The sequence below is a fragment of the Talpa europaea genome (assembly GCF_964194135.1).
Source record: "Talpa europaea genome assembly, chromosome: 6".
NCBI classification, from domain to species: domain Eukaryota; kingdom Metazoa; phylum Chordata; class Mammalia; order Eulipotyphla; family Talpidae; genus Talpa; species Talpa europaea.
In genome coordinates this window covers 72868124-72890044 of record NC_140072.1, presented here as the reverse complement: position 1 = coordinate 72890044, position 21921 = coordinate 72868124, and the positions used below count along the sequence as shown (strand labels likewise).

General features: G+C 35.0%; 1 protein-coding gene across 6 annotated transcripts in view; it reads right to left on the bottom strand.

Moving 5' to 3' along the window:
• Positions 1–7190: 7190 nt before the first annotated feature.
• SEPTIN10 (septin 10) overlaps positions 7191–21921 on the bottom strand; it is a gene marked incomplete at both ends in the record, with an annotated part of 68882 nt that continues 54151 nt past the window's right edge. For 3 of the 6 annotated variants that reach the window (XM_084235138.1, XM_084235137.1, XM_084235139.1), the window contains 5 exons: positions 9177–9368; positions 11790–11922; positions 15722–15890; positions 17905–18001; positions 19401–19562. In XM_084235138.1, the coding sequence (XP_084091264.1) occupies positions 9177–9368; positions 11790–11922; positions 15722–15890; positions 17905–18001; positions 19401–19562 (753 nt within the window). Of the gene's footprint in view, positions 7253–8364; positions 8448–9176; positions 9369–11789; positions 11923–15721; positions 15891–17904; positions 18002–19400; positions 19563–21921 lie in introns of those variants that run through there. The other 3 variants (XM_084235140.1, XM_084235141.1, XM_084235136.1) reach the window with 2 other exon arrangements.

The following is a 21921-nucleotide window of genomic DNA, read 5'->3' as shown; positions in this document are numbered from 1 at the left end:
AAGTTTTCACATGGTGATTGAAGCATATAATGAGTCACACAGAAGAGTCATCAGTAGTACAAAATGATCACGCTTTTGTTAGGTTCAGAGTCTCAGGCAGGTTTCCATAATCTTTTCAACTAGAAATGAGTTAGCTTTGCTTTACCATGTCAATAACCAACCTGGTATTTAAAAGTGACTTTGCTAAAGTCTAGGATAGATTTTTATACAATTACATAAAATTTTTTATACATACTGTATTTTTAATACAATATGGCTGACTAATGCAAACCACTACTCACACTACTGAGCTCTATATAATCACACTCCTTAGCTAATGCTGAGAGCTGTGGCACTGGCTGGGCTCTGTATGGCAGGTTACCTGCCCAGGGACTCATGAATTCTCCTGCTCCCAACACTTCAGAACTGGGCATTACTGATGCTAAGATGAATGTTCAGAGCTTTTTCTGTGATACTTGTAACTTATCTTAATGAAGTTTAAAAAAGCAAAGACACATTTGTGATTAAATGCAAAAATGGAATTTAAAGTGTATGTACAGATAAACTATTCTATGAAAGATTTTATTTGCAATTTACACAACTTCCTGAAAAAAAATGCTGCTCAGAATCTCTCATGAGTAAATGACAATTTTATTTATAATATTCCAGTACAAAAAAGTGAAAAATTACATACTTGTGACTGTTAAGAAAAAAACTAGAAACTATTACATTGCTTTCAGACTACAACCAAGGCACTGAATTAAAATACCCCTTGACATAAGTTACCAAATGTTTGTATCTTTGTGACTTTTCAAATGTTTAATTAAAGGTATTTTTTTATATTTTATATAATTCTTACATTTTTCATTTTTGCACAATGTATGCATTTTCATTTTGGTTATATTCCCCATACAATTCCCACAACCCTTATTTTGGCCCTAATCCCTCCTCTCCTCCCCCCAACCCTCCCGTAGTGTGTCTCTGGTTTATAGCTGCTTGCTGATTTTGATTTTAAAGGTATTTTTAAGAAAATGATTTAACCTTACTATTTTTTCCTGGAACAAATTTTAAATGAGTATGCAATATATCCTAATAAGAACAGTGTGTTAATACCCAGGTTCAATGATACTCATCATTAGAAAAAGGGTTTATATGACTGGACTGATATTTTTACTTAAAAAAACCTTTATTTATTGCCAGTTATTTAAATCTCTACATAGCTCTGGGGGTACACTCTTACACCTCCATATGTGTACATATCCTCCACCAAAACTCCTGTCTGACTTCCTTCCCCTATTCTTTTGTCCCCCACAACTATTCCCTCTAGTAATCAATTATCAGTCTAAGATTTATTTTTGCTTTGCTTTATACTCTACAAATAAGGGGAACCATCTGATATTTTACTTTTTACTTTTTTTCATCTAGCACAATCACCTCGAGTTATCCATTTTGTCCCAAAAGGCACTATCCCATCTTTTAAATACCTGAGTAATATTCTATCGAGTACATAATCCACAATTTTTTTACTCAGTTGTCTGTCATTGAACACTTCACTTCATCTTGGTTCCATTAGTTGGTTATTGTGGATAATGCTTCTATGAATGCAGCAGTCATAATTTTCTTTGCATTAGCATTTTCATACACTTCAGATAAATGCCTAGCACTGGTATTGTGGTCGATATATTATTTCCATTTTTATTTTTCTAAGGTAATCTCCATACTAATTCCCATGGAGTTTGCACCAAATTACATTTGAACCACTAGATGAGTGCTCCATTTTCCCCTATCCTTGTCAACATTTGCTGTTTTCATTCTTTCTGATGTAGACCATTTTCACAGGGGTGAGGTGCTATCTCATTGTGGTTTTGACTCGCATTTCCCTCACAGTAAGTGATGTTGAACATTTCCTTCATGTGCTGTAAGGTCACCTGACAGTTATTCCTTTTTTTCTAAAGATTTTTATTTATTTATGCATACAAGAACTAGGGTGGAGGGGGTGAGAGGATTCACCATAGACAGAGTGGGGATCACAACGGGCAGATCTACTGAAATATACTGCTGAGGGAAGCAAAGGACAAGACAGGGCAAGACAGGAGAGGTCTGCTGCATTGTGTGGGTTAGCTCCCTGCCCGGGGATCGAACTCATGACCCAGTGGCTGGCTACAGCTTGACAACATTGAGACTTTAACCCCTGTGCCACCAGGGAAGCCACACCTGACAGTTTTCTTTGGAAAAGTCTCCATTTAGATCTTCTGCCTACTTTTTGTATTGCATTTTTTTTTCCCCCAATTTGGTGGTTGAGTTGTTTAAACACTTTATAGTTTTTTTGATATTAACCCCTTGGTAAATGTGCAAATATATTCTCCCAGTCTAGAGGTTGACTTTTTGTTTCAGTGATGGTTTCTTTTGAGGTACCAAAGCTGTTACAATAGTTTGATCTAGTTTATTTTTGCCTTTGTTTCTCTTGCTATTGGGGTTGCATCCCCAAATACACCTCTGTAATTGATGACTAGTGTTTCCCCTATTTTAAATATTTTAAAATTCCAGATCTTATATACATTCTTTAATCCATATTGAACTCCTTTTTTGTGTATGGAGTTAAAGATCTGGGTTTCCCTTATCCTCTCTCTCTCCTCCCTCCTTTTTCTTTTTTGAATATGACTGTTCATGTTTCCAGCAGCATTTTTCAAAAAGGTTTTTCTTTCTCCATTCGATGGTCATGGCTCCTCTGTCAAAGATTAACTGTCCATATTTGTTTGGGCTTATTTCTCGGCTTTTGTTCCACAGCATAGTATTGATTATTCTTCCTGTGTAGTGTAGTTTGAAGTCAGGCAATATGAGTCTACCATTTTTCTTCTTTTTCAAGAATGCTGTGGTTATTCAGGATCTTTTGTGGTGCATACAAATTTTATAGTTGTTTGTTCTATTTCCTTGAAAAAAAGTCATTGGGATTTTGATAGGTATTTCATTAAATCCATAAATTGCTTTAGGTAACATGACCATTTTGATGTTGTTTATATTCTTCCAATCCACGAATGTGTGATATTTTTCCATTTCTTTGTACCATCTTTTACTTCTCTAAATAGTCTAATAGTTTTCAATGTGTTAAGTCCTTCATTCCTTCATTAAATCCACTCCCAGGTATTTCATTTTTTCTGGTGCCACTGTAAAAGGGATTGTTTAAATACTTCTTCGCATTCATTGTTTGCTTATAGAAATGCAACTGATTTTTGTTTATTCATTTTGTTTGGCAACTTCAAAATTTCTTGCAGTTTTTGTAGATGCTTGGGTTTTCAATGTATATATTCATATGTGAAAAGTAGTAGTTTTATTTCATTTCCTTTCTAATTTGGATTCATTTTATGTCTTTTTCTTATCTGATTATTTTGCTAGGCTTTCCAATACTATTTAACACTAGTGGTGAAAGTCAACATCCTTGTCTAGTTCCTAATCTTAGAGGAAACACTTCCTGTTTTTCACTGTTGAGTATGCTGCCTTTATATTCAAAGGTTGTATTTGACCTTTACTATGTTAAAATAACTCCATTTACTCACACTTTATTGAGCTTTTATCATAAATGGGTTTTGAATCTTATCAACTATTTTTATTTGGATTTGTTCTCTTTTCTTAGTAACTCGAGCTAAGGGTTTGTCAATTTTGTTTATCCATTTGAAGACTAAGCTCTTGTTTCACTGATCTTTCTCAAACTATCTTTTTGTTTCCTATTTTCATTTATTTCTGCTCTAATCTTTATTATTTACCTCTTTCTATTGACTTTTGTTTTGTTTTTTTTTTTCTCTAGTTCTTCCTTTACTTCTGAAGTTACATTATTGGATATCTCTCCTGCTGCATAATGTGGGCCTATATTACTATGTACTTGTAATATTGCTTTTAGAGCATCCAATAGGATGCTTGTCTCTCAATTTTCATTAATCACAAGGCACTTTTTAATTTCTTTTTTGATTTCTTGAACTAGGAGTTGTTGAAAAACAATGTTTGGTCTCCATGCACTTTGGTTTATTCTGGGATTCTTTTTGTGGTTAATTTCTAGTGTGATCAGGTAGATGCTTATTTTCTATTTTCATATAATTTTTGAAACATGTTTTCTGTCCCAGCATATACTTGAAAGTTTCATGTGCACTGGAGAATGTATGTTCAGTTATTTGGGATGGAAGGCTCTGTAAATGTCCATTATACAGTTAAGACCTTTATTTCCATGCTAACTTTCTATCTGCATGATCTGGTGCTTTGTGTAAGGTGTGTGAAGTTCCCCATTATTGAAGTGTTTTGGTAAATGCTTTGCTTTAGGTCTGTTAGTGGTTGCTTGTATTGTAGGTGGATAAATATTAATGACAGTTATATCTTCTAGGTGAATTATTCCCTTGATCATTATAGAGTGCTTCTCTTTGTCCCTGATTACTACTTTTGGCTGAAAATCTAATTGTCAGATAAGAGAATAGCATTCCTGCTTTCCTCTCAAGTTATTGCTTGAAGTACCTTGCTCTAGCCTTTCTCTTTAAGCTTGTCTGTCTTTAGGTTTTAAATAAATTTCTTGTAAGCAAAGTATAGATAGCTGATACTTTACCCAATTTGTCAATCTGTGCCTTTGTTGAGTTCAGATCACTTACATTTAGGGTGATTATTAATATGAGGTTTATTTCCTGTCATTCTATTTTTTTTTAACATTGTTTTCTCTTTCCGTTGTTTCTTTTTTCACTTGTTTCTCTCTGCCTTTTCACTTAGATGGCTTTCCCTGGTGGTTCTCTCAGTTTCTTAATTTTTTCTGTGTCTCTATTCTAGATTTTTGCTTTGTGGTTACAGTGAACTTTCCATGTCTACTAAACACATCTTTTATGATCTGGATCGACTAATCATCATTTAACCCTGCAGATTCTAACCTTTCTTCCTCTTTTAGTGTTTTGTTGTTGTCTCTTAAAATTCTTGTTTAAATTCTACTCAAAAGATTTTTCCTTGCTTGGAGAACTTCTTTCAACATTTCTTATAGGGCAGGACTTGTAGTGTAAACTCCATAAGCTTTTGTCTGGAAAGCCTTTATTTCATATTTGAATAATTTTGCAGGATAGAGCATTCTTGGTGGCTTCTTGTCTTTTAAGATTGTGAACACGTCATTTCACTTTTCTGGTCTGAAGGGCAATGGCCGAGAAATCTGAGAGCCTGAGGTACCCTTGTATATTACTTTTTTTTTTTTTAATCTAGCAGCTTGTACTATTTTTTATCATGTAACTTTTTATAATTTAATGATGTGCCTTGGTGAAGGTCATTTTGTGTTTTAAAACCTGGGTGTTCTTTCTGATTCCTGGACATCCATTATTTCTTTGAATAGCATCTCTGTTCCCTTCACTCTCTCTCCACCTTCTGGAGTCCCCATTATCCTTGACACCTCTTTTAATTGAGCCTAACATTTCTTTTAGTTTTTTCATTTTTCCTGAATCTTCTTTCTTCTTGTATTTGAGTTATTTGTACATTTGTGTCTTCTAGTTCTGAAACACTCTTCTACCAGACTAGTTCTATTTAAAACACTTTCCACGCATCTCCTCTCATTTTATTCAGTATGTCTTTTTTGTGTTCTGTGTTTGATTCTCCTTCCAACACTTCATTTATCATTTTTAAAACTGCTATCCTAAAATCTTTGTCTGTTGTATCCTCTATCTGTTTCCTCTTTCTATATGCCTGGATTCTAGTCTTCTGCTTTTTTATCATGTTTAGCTATTTGTGCTGCTTTGTTTCCTTTTGGAGGGGTTACCTGGGTGGTAGGCAGGACTGGGAGTAAGAAAAAGATGGGGCACAAATACTTGACCTCAGTCGTGAAGAGTAAGGGTAGTTCCAGATAGACCTCCTCTGCCTTCTCTCTTCTTGCTCCAAAATAAACTTAGTTCAACGCTTAAGAGATTCTAAATTCTCAACCCACTTCCTTGCCACTCCACTTCATGGTAAAGGGCATGTTCCATCAAGTTTCATTCACTTGGTGTGGTATGCAGAGCATGCGCACCCAGACACAGGCTGTTTATACTGCTGGCAGGCAGGTGCCTAGCGCAAGCTCTGTGTTCTGGTATTGTTAGTATGGCTGCCATGAAGAACCTGCACTATCAGTGCCAGAACTGCTCACTTGAATCTTTCTGCAAGGAGTGGACAGAAGTCTCTCCAATCTGCTCAGCCTGCTACCCAAATTTCAGTGACTGAGCCTGGAGCAGCTTCCATGTGATGCTGCCTATAAGTTTCCCTTTGTCTGGTCTTTCTGATGGGAGGATAGGGAACTTCTTGCTCATACTGCCAACTACAGAACTCCTGGCAACTGAACTTAGGGCTGCCAAACACCAGCGACCACTCCCATGGTCCTGAATATGTATAAGTTTATATGCATGATCCCTCTGTGAAAAGTTCCACTGGTTACATTCACTGTGCCTGGTAGGACTTGTAGCCAGTCCCCAAACTGTTCCACTGGCATGACTGCAGATCTCCTTTACCTCTTTACTCACCATCCCCAAAGCATGCCACCTAACTCAGCACAAAACCTCCAGAGAAATTCTCTATCCATCAGTGGACCTTTGAATCTCCCTTTGAACTAATTTTATTCTGGCATTATTTTCCTTTTAGTTGTGTTTAGGGGAGAAAATCATCTAAAACTCTCTACTCTGCCACGTTGTGGGAGGAGGTATTTTTACTTTTAAACATTTTTTCATCAAAACAACAGATTATTAGCAATAAGGTATAAAAGTTCACCATGTTACATATTGATACAAAAGCTTAAGTTCATGTTATCACTTCAATAATTTTAAAGTTCTGCAAAACTATAGAGAAATTAAGAGTTTCAGGTTACATAATAAATCTTAAAATATATTTCCAAATTTTACCTTTATACAAAGAGGAGGTTGATTTTGGAATATAAATGCAATTAGATATCCATAATATGACTGAGTTATACATTTTCAACAGCACTGACACTTTGTACCATAGTACAGCACTACAAAGTGACAGTGACTAGACAGGAGAAACGATCCAGATTCACTGCAAGCCAGCAATGTAAAAACTTATAACAAAAACTAATATAACTTATATCTCCAATTTGAGTTACATACTAACTTTATACAAGTATCTTCCATAAAAGGCAGTAACTGTGACCATTTTCTAGTATAGAATAAGTGATATAGCAAATAAAAACAGCAAGAAAATCAAATAATACATCTAATATTTTAATAACTTTTGCTTGATGACGTTCTGTGATCTGGAACCTTTGTTTTACATAAAATTGGAGCTGGAAAGAGAAAAAAACCTTTTGATTGGTACAATAAAAATGTATATATAGGAAATAAGAATTGCTAGTCATTAGTTTTTCAATTTTTTTATAGAAAGAGCACATACACATCTAACATACTATAGAGTACCTATGGAATTTTGGAAAAGAAAAACAAACAAAAACCTATCAACCCTTATTTTCTTGAGGATGAATTCTTCTGAGTTCTCAAAAACTATGGGGTTGGTTCTGATTTTAAACAGCACATACTAATGAGTCTTGGTGGAGAGGGCAGACAATTTTTAGTGTTTTTCTTATACTAACTAAATGAAATTGGGGAATCCAATCTTAGTAGCACTGGGTTAAGATGAGGAGGTTAAGGAGGCAAAAAGTCACTTAAACTTTATAGTTCAAAGCATAGTGAAAAACAGCAATAGATTATATTCAGTTAATCTTTTGACATTCAATGTTGAAATAAAACACAGCTATGATAAATCATATTCACTTTATTGACAAACTGGATTATCCACTCAGTACTAGCACTACTCTAAGGCTCCGGGTATGAACGTATCAATGAAAATAATAAAGATCCATGCCCCTGTAGAGCTTATATTAAAAATTCACAAATGAGAAAGTCCTTCTCTCTTTGCCCCTGAAACTTTAGAGTCCAAAGACCAATTATATCCACAAAAATATTGTGGATTTACTTCCTCACAGTACAAAATACAGAAAGCCACCATATACCAAGGTTATGTTTCCCTAACTATTTTGAGGGTGAATTATAGTATTCTGAAAATGCTGGGTTTTGAAGATGTGGTGGTAGTATTACAGAAGATGTGTTGCTCTGTGAGGAACATAGGAGTTATGCTGCTAAAGCAAGCAGAGATAATTGGAATGAACGGAGACAAGACCCACAAAGAAACATTTCCAAAATAACAATTCAATAATGAATTTCATGAACAGTTAAATAATCAAAATGGCAAAAAGCTTAAGTGAGAAAAAGAGGGGGGAAGAAACTTATTTTCTAAAACTTTGGTAACTGTGATTTTAACACATACCCCAAACCTAAAATCCTTGGGATTATCATCCAAATGCTACTCATGGCCGCCCCATTGTACTGGGGCCCTCTCTACCTTCCTCTGCATCTTTACGTCCACCATTGGTTTCACAAGTTCTGACATCAAAGCACAGGAGTTCGAATCGAAAGCCTGGTTCCCTTATTAAGATAAAAATTCTCACAAAATCATTATCAGTAGAAATTGTTTTTAAAATAGTGAAACTAAGAATTAAGTTTTTTATCAAGTATTATTTTATGTCTATGATTACCCAACAAAGCAAGATAGGAAGTAACATAACTTATGGTAGGTCAGTAGTCATTAAACGGAAATAGGAGGAGGCATATCTCCCCACCCCAATGGCCCTCTTTACATTATGATCCATTTTTATTTTGTTCATTCATTCAGGCAAAACTCTACTGAGTAGCTAATACGTGCCCAGCTGCTGTTCTAAATGCTGGGGAAACAGCAGAGAACAAGACAGGCAAGGTCTATGCTCTCAAGGAGCTGGCATTACTTGAAGTAGACAGACTGCGAGTAAGGAAACAATGGTGAGAAGTCTAGTTGAAAACTAAATTTAGGGTTTTTATACATAAACACTGCAATAGAATTTGCATCATAAAGGGAAAACTAGCCTATTTCTAATAAATTAAAAAAATTATGCTTAATACATACAATGCTGCAATTAAAATAAGTTTTGAAAAAGTGCTCTGGAGATGGGCATGGTGTGCTAACAAGCATTTGAAGAGGTGTAAATCTATATCCCTAACTCATATACAGTCTTATAAATGCCACCTCAATAAAAAATAACACAATAAATGAAAAAGATCAAATAAGGCAATGAGAGAGAAATTTATGGGGGCTGCAGAGATTGGGAAGTTGGGGATGGCTTACTTCTTACGGTCCTTATCTTTCCTCAGGTTGCTGCCTGCTGGCATAAAGGTATGGCTCTGGTAAATCTCAGAGGTAGCTTTCTTTTTAGAGAAAGCGATTATTTCCTCTTCCAAAAGTTTTTTCTTTTCTTCAAGTTTCATTCTCTCTTCTTGATGAAGTCTCTTAAGATGCTCAAATTTGGCCTGTAGCTGAAACAAATGTGTAGTTCCCACTAATGACACAGTGTGGCAGCACATAGACAACATGTACTCTGGCTCAAAATACAACTGCAGAAAACTCACCTACACAGTAAATCTACACACTCTTCCTGATTCATGCTTTAAGTAAAAATTTCTATATGAAATTCCTTTGTTGACTTTAATCTTAAAATGGGTTCCCATGCAAAACTTAATAAACAAAACACCAATCTCATGAACAAACCTGTTTTTAAAACACCTCACCTTTCCTTAGAGTTTTATTTTCATGCTCTACATTTTCTCATAGTCTGTTTAAATAATTTCTAAAATTCATGAGGTAAACAAGTTACAGAAGCTATAAAAAGGGAAAAAAAGTCTTATTTCCCAAATAAAGTCACCAAGTGTAGGAAAACAATTGGTAAAAGCAATACTGGTAAACCTATTTGCTAAGTAAGCATTTGTCAAATGTCAATTTAAATCAAAAACCTAAAAAATCGGGGCCTCCCCGGTGGCGCAGCAGTTGAGCGCTGGGTTGTGAAGCTGCCCGCGGCCTCTGCGGCGCCGGTTCGATCCCCGGCTGCTCCCCGGCCACTGGAGGAGGGTCCCACATGGCACGCAGACCTCTCCTGCCGCCCACTGCTCCCCTCAGCAGTGTACTTTGGTCCTTCTGCCTGCTCTGCTCCCCTCTCTTGCTCTGGTGAATTCTCTCACCCTCCCGCGCTTCTGACTTTACCCAGTGCATGTACAAACAAACAAACAAATAAATAAATAAAAAAAAAATAAATGCCTCTTTAAAAAAAAAAAAAGATTGCTTGTTTTTTAAAAAAAAAAATCTATTAAATTTTTCCCTCGTCATTCACCTTGAAGTCTAATCAAAATTTGTTAAACTTAGAGTTTTAGAAATAAATGCTCACTGCAAAAAATGTGCATCATAAAGGGAAAAATAGCCTGTGTCTAATAGATAAAGTAAAAAAGATGCTTAAATACATATAATGCTGCAATTAAAGTAGGTATTGAAAAAGTTTACATTATACCATGATATTTCCCTGGTCTAACTGTTATTTACATGAGAAAAAAAGATCTAGGGAATACAGTAAATTCCGAGTCAGTCATGGTCACGCCTGTCAAGAACCTAAGCACAGTCTTTAGAATCTAGATAAAAAATAACTTCAATTTATCCTCTAGTCTGGTTGATAAGCTTTAAATTAATATTTTTAGTCTGGGAAGCAACTGGCCATTTATTAAAAAAGTAGGACTTGTTTTCTAGAAAAGATGACATATAATGTTTAAGGAAATATTTCACTAAAAGTCAGAGGTAAAAGTAGAAACTGGGAAGAGTTAAACTCCAATTTAATACAAATTAAATGTTCCAAATATGGAATAGGTTGTCTAGTGATCCAATAAAGTATTACAATGGAGACAGAATAGGTTTGAAGTAGATGATTAAGTAAAGCCCTGAAGATATCATTTCAGAGAAGCATCATTTCCTGATCTGCTTTGCTAATGGTTCCTGCTATCATAAAAATATTTGAATCTAAGCAGTCAAACCTCCTGTCATAACTTAAGCCTTCCACATCAGCCAGGGCAAGTTGATAAACTTTGACTTTCTACATCAAAGCAGGCAGACACACAAAAAGTCCTAACACACCATCATCACCTCTCAACCTTCCAGTGTACTCCTTGTTTTCCCAATTCTGATAAAAAATTTGAATCTCAAAGCAAATGAAGGTGCTGAGTTATTTCTTTTAACACTCACTCTGTTAGAAAAACATCCTAAAGCTGAAATACTACCCACCTCTCATTCCCTTTATGTTCAGCAGAATGCATTGTATTAATGTTGTTAACACATGTTGCTGTAATAAACAAGCCCAACAGCACATAAACTCCAACATGAAAGAAGAGTTTTCACCCTACTACCATTAATTTACTAGTTAAAAGAAAAACCGGCATCCTTGTTTTCTATTCATTACAGCTCCTATCTCCACACTGATGCTTAGAAATAATCTCAAACTCAGAACTGTTCTTGAATAAAAAGACTCAACAGAGCACCCACATACAATAATATCTATGACTGAATTCTGGTTCAAAAACAAGCAAAAAGTCAACAACAAAAAAGGAACAGTAAAGATAATCTTGGAAAAATGGAGAAAACTGACTACAGACTAGACATTAGGTGAAATTATGGCATTCCTATTAATTTTCTTAGGTATAATTTTTATGGGAAAAAAAGCACGCAAGCTTATCAGAGATGCACAGTGAATGAAGTAACTAGGAACAGAGCAGGGATATAGTGTAACTATGTCTACATAAAAACAGCTACTTTTTAATGAACAAGAATTGTCCAAAAGCTTCTCAAATTCTTTAGATAAATCCCCCCCCCAATTAATAGAACAGCTAAAATAAATACCAAGCACCTCAAACCGGTATATTTACCTCTCTTTCAGCTTCTTTTAAGATGGCTTCTTTCTCTTTCACTCGCTGCACAAACATCTGCTTCATTTCCTCTTCCTTCCTCTGACGTTCACCATAAAATTCATGTCTTTTGGCTTCATAGGTCTCTTGAAGACTATAAAGTTATTTGTAATATACTTTCATGTTAAAAAGGCAATGTAACAAACTTGTAAAACAAACACAAGCCCTACTATAGGTACCAACATCCTCTTACATAGAGAAACCTGAAACATGAAATTTCCTACAGCAGAAGACACAAAAAGGCAACACTGCTACAGCTAATAGACTATAAATTTTGAAATATCCATTTTACCAAATCCTTAGCAAAAAATACTTTCACTTCACCCCAAACAAATTCCTTTCAAAGTTATCATTTTGATAACTGGCGTCATTGTCTGGAAATCTTTTTAGTCACCTTTGGCTCTTTCCTTACCCTTATTCTCCCCATCTGATCACCACAGTCTGTGAGTTTAGCCTGTAACCCTAACATTTAATCCAATCTTCTTTTGATTTCTATAGACATACTATGATATAACTCACCTGATTTCTATAAAGTTCTATCCGAACTCTTAAAATAATCTTCTAATTGATCTCTGGGTTTTCAGTTCCTCTTTTTTACTTTTTCTTGCTGCTTCTTAAGACTTTCCACAAAAAACAGATGTCATTTCTTTTCTCTTCATTAAAGTTATGTTATCTACTGAATCCCACCTCCTTTAAATAGCACTTAAGAAAATTTACAATCTGGTCTGATTTTATCTTTTCAAATTCATTTCTTAGCAATGAAATCCACTCAGCCTAAGGTTCCAGCCATACCAACCTATTCCTTGTTCCTAAAACACAACACTTACTTCATGCCTTAATCGGTTGTTAACATCTCTGCTTCCAATGTCACTGCTTACTTCCCAACCCCCTATTTTGCAAACTAATCCTTTATTCCTCAAGATCAAATTCAAACTTCTTCTCTAAAGCCTTCTGTTTTCCACAGTTGAAACTAATTGTTCTTCCCAAGAACTTCCATGGCACTTCGTTTATACCTCTTCTTGGCATTTATATCTGTCTGCCTAACAGATTATCATCCTTATAAGCCAACTATCTAAAGGAGCTCTTGAGACATTTCAGTTTCTTCATAAATAGTTATTTAAAGATATAAATTGCTGGGAGGTATAGCTAGATTTAACCAAGCAAAATATGGCCAGCCACATTTTCTTATTTGTAGCATTTTAGAATGATAACAGATCTTAAGTCAGAAGTGCTGAGTCTTCCACTTCAGCTTGTCAGGAGTATATCACAATAGTTTAACAGGGAACACAATCACTTTCCAATCATGTCACAGTTAGAAATCTTTACTAATTCATAACTAAACATTTAAAATGTGTTAACAAGCAATTTTACTAATTTTAAGTATTGTAATGGAGAAACAAGTATCTTAGGTATAAAATTCTATAAGTTCAGGCAAAATAAAGGAAGAAATGTTATACAATAGTTACTATAGCAGACAGTGGTGGCATGCAGAACAGGTTTCCTGAGGAAGAAAAGTTTAAGAGCAAAACTTATAAATGTATAAAATACCCAAGATAACATATAAATGCCTCAAATCTCAAGGAAATATTTTATTCTTTACCAGGTTTTTTAATCTGTGTTAGTTTTGGTCTTATATTATAGATGTCTCTAAACTTATCAGTATATCTTTCTCCATTTTCAGAATCTTTACCACATTTCAATGGCCTCACATGTGGACTAAAAGGATAAATTCAGTTTAAATATTATCCTGAATTCATGTCAAATACAAGTCTCAACAAAATGCTTCACTCTACACACGCATTTGAATTGCTTAGGAGTGCAGTAAGACCTATCGCCTACTACCTGGTAAGCTTTGACCAGTTTAACTGTAGACTAAATGCAAAAAGCTAACTATTTCTTATAAGTTCCAAATACATAAAAGTTATGACATAAAAAAGCATGTCAAAAACTCTAAAATAGCTCAAATCTTTCTTTCAAAACTATAGATCTCACAACACTTCAATGAAGGTGGTTTTGTACTCAAATGTTAATGGTGATTAATTATGGGGAAAAAAGACTGCTTATGTTAATCTAAAATAACTATCAGTGTTGATGGATTCAGGTAGTATAACTTAGTGTAACCATTCAGTAAAATGCAAATGGAAAAACAAACTAAAGGTATGGCAATGAAGAGGGTTGGATACTAAAGAGAAATAAAAGTCACCCTAGCAGGCTCAAGGAACTTCACTGATAGGTAAGTATAATACTGAGGGACATACAAACCAAAGTACATGTTATTATGTAAACCCCAAATAAAATGGGAACGATTACCCAGAAAATAAAACCTAACTACTTAAAACTATACAAGTAAAACCTTCCTAAGATATCAGGATATAATGAACTATCAAATAATTTGTTCCAAAACGAGAAAGTCTAAAGAGAAAAGACATTTTGCTGCACCTGACTCAAGAAATTCAGTAGGAAATGTCCCCTCTCTTAGACAGAGAGGGCCTGGAAATGGCAGAGACTCATTGGTTCCTGGGTACAAAGGCAGAAGCCTTCCTCACACTGAGATCCAGTCTCCCAATTCTTCTGCAAGCAATAGGAGCAATGTACCTGCTCCTATCTAATCTGTAACCTGGTCTAAGAGAGGAAAAACTGGGGCCTTCCTGGAGGCGCAAAGGCTTAAGCATCAGCACTATGAAGCAATTCGCAGCTACAGCAGCAGGAATTTGATCCCCGGCCAGGGAGGTGACTCACATGGTGCAGCAGACCTCTCCTGTCTCACCCGCTGCTCCCCTCAGCAGTGTATTTCAGTCAGTCCGCCTGTTGGGCTCCCCACTGTCTCTGGTGAATCCTCTCACCCCCCCAACACCTCTGGCCTGTACCCCCGTTTTTGCATGCATAAATAAATAAATCTTTAAAAAAAAGAGAGAGAAAAACTTCCTTTTCTTTTTCCAATCTTCACCTGCAGTGAGCAGATGGTTCCCAGACTGAAGAAACACTAAAACAAAGATGTTTTGAGTAATCTTTGATTCTCACTGCCTACCATCTACTTCCTTTAGGTACTATTACCCTGGTGATCTTTTGGACTGTTACCTCTTCTCCATCATGAGATGATGTCTGGTGGGGCAATTAATCAGGTTCATGTTCACTCCTGGTCAGGATATGTATTCCACTGGGCCTACTGGATACTCTTTCCTGGGCTTTGTGTTGCTCATATTACAATTTCATATGTAAATTTCAATCCACAGATTGAAAATTAAAAAAAACATTAACTTCATCTACTATTACATCTTCCCAAATGTCATATGTAGCATCAGCAAGAATTTAATGTTCTCCTCCTTCCTTTTGTGCTTATTACTCTGGGGCAAATACTAATAGCCAGGTCATCAGGTTCTAAAATTTTTGCCACTATACTGCATTATTTTAAGAAACTATCTAATCTCTGACTCCCTAAAACTACTGTCATTCTTCCTTTGCAAGGTATTTTACTAACTTTAAGTTATACCAAACTTTCATGAGAATAAAAACTAATGGTTTTTTAGCTTATTCAAATATGATTCACATTCTAATTTTCTTTCATGATTAATGTACTTTCAGATAAATATAAAAAAATAAAACCAAGTAATGAAAGTTTTTTCCTTTAGTTATATTTTGGAATGAAATACTGGGTTTTGCCCTATGTTCTTCCTTCTACTTATCTCCTTAAGTCAGATGAGGACTTAGGCACTCTTTAAAAGCAAAAATTCTTCAAATGATTTGATAAGCACAGTTATAAATCATTACTAAAAGATTTCATTTCACAGTTTGGGAGAGTTCTGAAAAACAATTTCTCCATTATTCTGGATCAATAGAGGTATAATCCTCTTCACCTTCCTCTTTGGTTGACTTCCCAAAGAAATCCCACTTACCTGACTGGCTTATTCTCTGGGCCCACATCCATAAACCCCATTTCCTCGAGCTTACAGCGCCTGTATAGTTCATAGTGTCGAGCGTGGGTCTGCTCTCGCAGATCCTCCATGTTTGTACAAATGAGCATTTCCCGGAGCTTAACAAAATCACAGTGGCTTTCATTTTCCACTATTCAGAAAAACAAGAAAACAGCAACACCAGTTTTTGATTCCTGACTGACAACTGAGAATTTGAATGAATACACATTTGAAATAACAAAACAATGAAATGACAAGTCTGATTAAACAGCTATGATTATTTTATACAAGCAAATAAGGAAATCTTGCATTATACACATTGAATTATAGGCAATGTTAATTAATAGATTGAGAAATTTGCTTACATTTATTTACTAGATAATAAATAAATAAGAAACTGGAAGAAATATATTACATTACTATGTGCCCCAGTTCCAAGAATCTTTTGTTTAGGAACTTACAAACTATACTCAAGACATTTTGTATAGTATTTAAAGAGTATGTGTAATTACTTCACTAAACTTAAATTAGTAAATTCTGCATACTCAAAAACACCATCTGTGCATGCTAGATTTATCAAACTCTTTTTATACTGTGCTACAGCTATGATTCTGTGTTAGACAGTACATAAAGTTAGTAAATTTAGATGTTTTTTTTTTTAAAGATTTATTTATTTATGCATATAAGAACTGGGGCACAGGTCAGAGGTGCAGGGGGTGAGAGGATTCACCGGAGCAGAGTGGGGAACAAAACAGGCAGACTGACTGAAATATACAGTTGAGGAGAGAAGCAGGCGAGACAGGAGAGGTCTGTTGCGCCATGTGGGTAGCTCCCTGGCCGGCTGGGACTCAAACTTGTGCTGCAGAGACTGTGGACAGCTCCACAGTGCTATGCTTAACCTCTTGCACCACCAGGGAGGCCCAAATTTAGATGGTTCTCCTATATTTATGGTGAGAGGTCTACTAACATGTTATTGTGACCAACAATTTTTGCATATACTTATTATTCCTATATATTTTATATATTAGAAATGTTTAATTTTTGCCATTATTTTTCACTAATTACAAAATTTGTCAATTAAAAACAAAGATCATTTGGAAACCAGTATTAATAGAGCTAATCTCATCCCCACTAATTAGCATCCCAAGTAAGTGAACCAGATAATACTAATTACAGCTGGTCCTTAGGATTGGTTCCAGGACCAAAATTCCATGGATGCACAAATCCCTTATATAAAATGGTAGAGTATCCTCTGGCATACTCTAAATCATCTCTAGATTTCTTATAATACCTAATATAATGTAAATGTTATGAAAAGAGCTGTTACATCTGTTTAGAAGAATGACAAAAAGTCTGTACACATTCAGTACAGATATAACCATTATAGGCCTAAAATATAGTGTATTTTTCAGCTGTAGCTGGTTAAGCCTACAGATGCAGATCCACAGATCTGGAGGGTCAATTGTACTTATTATAATTCTAGATAAACAATCCTAAAATTTTTTAGTTGGTTGACTGCTCTGTTTTGGAACAGCTGGCAATATACTGATGAGGGAAAAACTATCTTACAAGAAGGTTTATGGTGTTCCAGAATTGGCTAGTAATTAATTTATGCATCATGTTTAGGTACTACTATTTACAGTCAAATCATATTTGAAGTACCTGACCAGAGGCCTCCTTGGTGGTGCAAGGGGTTAAGACACTGCCTATGAAACTATCCGCAGCTTCTATAGCAAGAGTTCAATCCCTGACCAGGGAGCAACCCACATGGCACAGCAGACCTCTCCTGTCTCACCTGTTGCTCCCCTCAACAGTGTATTTCAGTCAATCTGCTTGTTCTGTTCCCCACTCTGTCTCTGGTGAATCCTCTCAACCCCCCACACCTCTGGCCTGTACCCCAGTTCTTGTATGCATAAATAAATTAAAAAAAAAATAAGTACCTGACCAGTGCTTCCCACCATTTGAATTTCTTGGTGTACCTGGGTAGCCAATGTGCTACATTAGAAATGTAAAAAGTGGGTCTTTATAAACTTGGCCAAAACAGAACACAACCAATCATAGCCAATCATAGTGCAAAGTAAGCATCACTTCAAAGAAAGTATTAAATGCAACTTTCAGACTACTAGACAACAAACATATTTCTAGATATCATTTATCTCATTTACCTTGTACAATACCCCAGGGGTACTGGCGAGCTTTGACCATTTTATTTCCAACTTTTACCTCATCCATACTTCCTACTACAGCAAATGGCAAATGTCCCTGCAAAGAAACCAGGATATCAATCACTTTTCACATCTATGTGATTAATGATGAACAAGACTTTTAGGAAAATGGAGAAGAGACTATTATTTACTTAATATTTATGAACTACCAAAATTTGTCAAAAAATCAAATGATCTGCTGCGTGTCATATGTTCGAAGCTTGGCAGTGAATATGTACAAGAGTAGGTTTACAAGAGTCATTTTCACCCCTACGGAGAAAATTATTTACTGTGCATTCCCCATATACAAGGTATTATGATACAGGAATTAAAAAAGAATGAATAATTATTATTTCCCTCAATAGTATATTCATTCTGAAAGAGAAAGGTAACACTGAAAAAATTATACACACACTCACACACATAAAATGTAACTAAAGTGTGCATCTGTATTTACTGTGGTATAGATAAATGCTATTAAAACAAATATTTGAGTCCCAAATAAATATTAAATACAGTAAATTTTAGAGTCCCAAATAAATACTAAATACAGTAAAATTCAGAGTAAAAGATCTCTGTGGACAGGAAAATACAACCCAAAATGGAGACCGTTCAAAGAGAGTTAAAGAGGAGATTTTTTAAAAAGCTAGAATTTAGGGGCAGTGAGGAGATTAGTATGTCTGATGCTGAGGGTTAATACAGTTTAACATAAATAACATAAATAATAAATACATCATTATTGTACCTTTTGAAAAATTAGACCTCAGGTGGGAACAAGAAATATTAGATCTAAAGACAATTCAACACAGGAATTAAGATACTCCATTTATATTAGTCAATTTTCTATATATTTAGCTTAGGTATTTTAATATAAATTGGAAATGAAAAATCAGAAAAGGAAAAAAGAAGCAATGATATGAACTGTTGCTGTGTGAGGCAGGAAACAAAGGTTGTATCCTCAAAACAACCTTTAAATACTATTATCACTTTTTTTTTCAGATAAAAGTCTCAAGGAGATTATAACGCTCCACAGATCATAAGTCTGTCTGACACCAAGACCCATGACCCTTGAAAATATAAACAGATATTTAAGAAATCTGATAGTTGAAGAAATTAAGAGAAATTAGACATCTTCAAATAGATTTTAAAATTCGAAAGCATTCCAAAAGAGGATACAAAGCCTTTTCATGTTTTTAAAGATGGGATAGAAAGGCATTTTTCTAGAGCAAGTAAATATGCTTCCACAAAAGGTATAGTACCAGTCTCACAAATGTCACCATTTTACAAAACATTTTCTGATCATACTTTTCCAACCAAACATCTTCCTATACCGAGATTTTGGATAGTTCATCTGTTTGAAGTCTTTTTGGAAGACATGGGTGAAAATATATTAGTAGTAACATTACTTACAATTTTTTCACATATAGAACAAAATTAATAATCAACTAGGAACTTACATTCATTGAAGCATTAATTTTAGCAATAGTTTCATCATCTGTTGGGAACTGATATATCTGGACGCCATTGCTGACCAATTCACTCATGAGCTTGATCTTAAACTTCTGTAGTTCAGTTTTAGAAATTGCATCTGCTTTGGCAATCACTGGTATAATGTTCACCTATTAAGAACAAAGAAAAACAAAGTCTTGTAATTGAGGACTTATTTTTTAAATCCAATTATTTCTTGCATTCAAAACAACTCAGTCTCTGAAAATTCTCAAAACATAAGTCAGGAGATAGTCAATCTACAGGTCCAGATCAACTGCCCACTTATATAAAGATATATTGGAACCCAACTATGCCCATTCATTTATATATTGTCTAGGTTCATTTAAATGCTACAGTAGCAGAAGTGAGTAGTTATATCAGAGACTGAATGGTCTGCAAAGCATAAAATATTTAGTACCTGCTCCTTTACAGAAAAAGGTTGACAATACCTGACCTAGATACTCATTGACTGTCATTGTTACCATACTCCCTAAAAAATCATTCCTACAGTTCCCAGTCTTTGAGTAACTGCTTTTAAAAAGCAAAGCTCTTTCCTGGTCTCTTATTTAGGTTTTCTAAATCCCTGCTTTGAGTGAGACCATCTGGTATTTTTCTTTTTCTTTCTGACTTATTTCGCTGAGCATGATCCCTTCCAGCTCCATCCATGTTGCTGCAAACTGCATGTGTTTATCTTTTTTGATTGCTGAGTAATATTCCACTTTGTATATGTACCACATCTTTTTGATCCAGTCATCTATTTTTGGGCATTTGGGTTGTTTCCATAGCTTAGCTATTGTAAATAGTGCTGCTATAAACATAGGGATGCAGTGCCCTTTGGAATTGATGTGTCTGTGTCCTTTGGGTAAATACCTAGGAGTGGAATTGCTGGATCATATAGAAGCTGTATGTATGTTTAGTAGGTCCAGAAATCTCCACACAGCTCTTCATAGTGGCTGGATCTGTTTGAACTCCCACCAGCAATGCAGGAGAGTTCCTTTTCTCCACAATCTCACCAACATTTGTTGTTGCTAGTTTTTTTAATATGTGCCATTCTCACTCGTGTAAGATGGTATCTTATTGTAGTTCTGATTTGCATTTCCCTGATTACAAGTGATGTTGAACATTTTTTCATATGTCTGTTGGCCATTTGCATTTCCTCGTTGGAGAAGTTTCCTTTTAGCTCTTCTGCCCATTTTTTGACTGGATTATTTTCTTTGTTTTTGTTGAGTCTCATCAGCTCTTTGTAGATTTTTGTGATCTTTATCATTAGTGCTGTGTCAAAAATTTTCTCCCAGTTGGTGGGGTTTCTCTTTGTTTTGATTATTGTCTCTTTTGCTGTGCAGAAGCTCTTTAATTTGTAAAAATCAAAATCAACAAACAACTATAAACCAGAGACACACTATGGGGGGGTGGGAGGGGAGAGGAAGGACTAGGGTCAAAATAAGAGGGGGGGTGCAATTGCATGGTGCAATGTAACCAAAATGATAATGCATACATTGTGCAAAAATGAAAAATTATGTAAGAATTATATAAAATAAAATATTAATTAAAAAAAAAAGAAAAAGCAAAGCTCCTGTAAGAAAAATCTTTCATTTGAATTTAGGTTAAGAAATCTCACATTTTCTCTGAGTCTCTTTCACATGCAAAATAGATGTAAGCAATAAATGAAACTGCCTGCTTAATTCACTAAGAATTTTTTTCTTTATAATCTAAACAATAATTAGGGTGACTGATCCTTCAGCAAAACTATGAAACAGGTGGAATTTTTCCTTTTGCCTCTCATTTCAGCAGATGCCTTTATTCCAGGTGAATCCATTCAATCCACACCCCATTGTCAGAAACTCTTACCTAGAAGTCAAAGCAGGGAAATTTTTCAAACACTAAAGTGTTCATGACTCAAAGGAGTCACTTTCTCAGCAATATTTAAAGTCCTATCACTGGCCAGAGAAGAAGAGATTTGGAGTCATGAAGATCAACTTGTAAAGCTAGTTTAGCAACTAACTTGTAAAGCTAGTTCAGCAAAGTTAATGTTAGGGGGATGGATAAAAAGGGGTCAACTGAATGGTGAAGGACAGAAACTAGATTCTTGATAGTAACCATAATATAGCATATACAGAGACTGATTTAAAATGTTTTAGATCTGAAACCTATTTAATGTTATAACCCTATGTTACTTCAAAAAAATTAGAAAGAAAAAGATAAATGGTTTTACAAAAAATTGATGCCTCCACAAATTTAGGGACTTGTAGGTTTTTAGCTTTTCAGTTTAGTTTTCAGTGGAAAAGTTCCGACTAAGTAAGTCATCTGAGTCAAAAGTAAGATATCCACATAATTTTCACAACTGAAGTAAAAAGCCAAAATCACAATTCCTATATCTAATCTCCAATTTCTTTCTTCTCCAATTGCACACTGATTTATTATTTGTATTTATTAGTCTTAAATATGCTGCAAAGTAGTTGGAATATTTTTTAAATTTTATTTATTTATTTA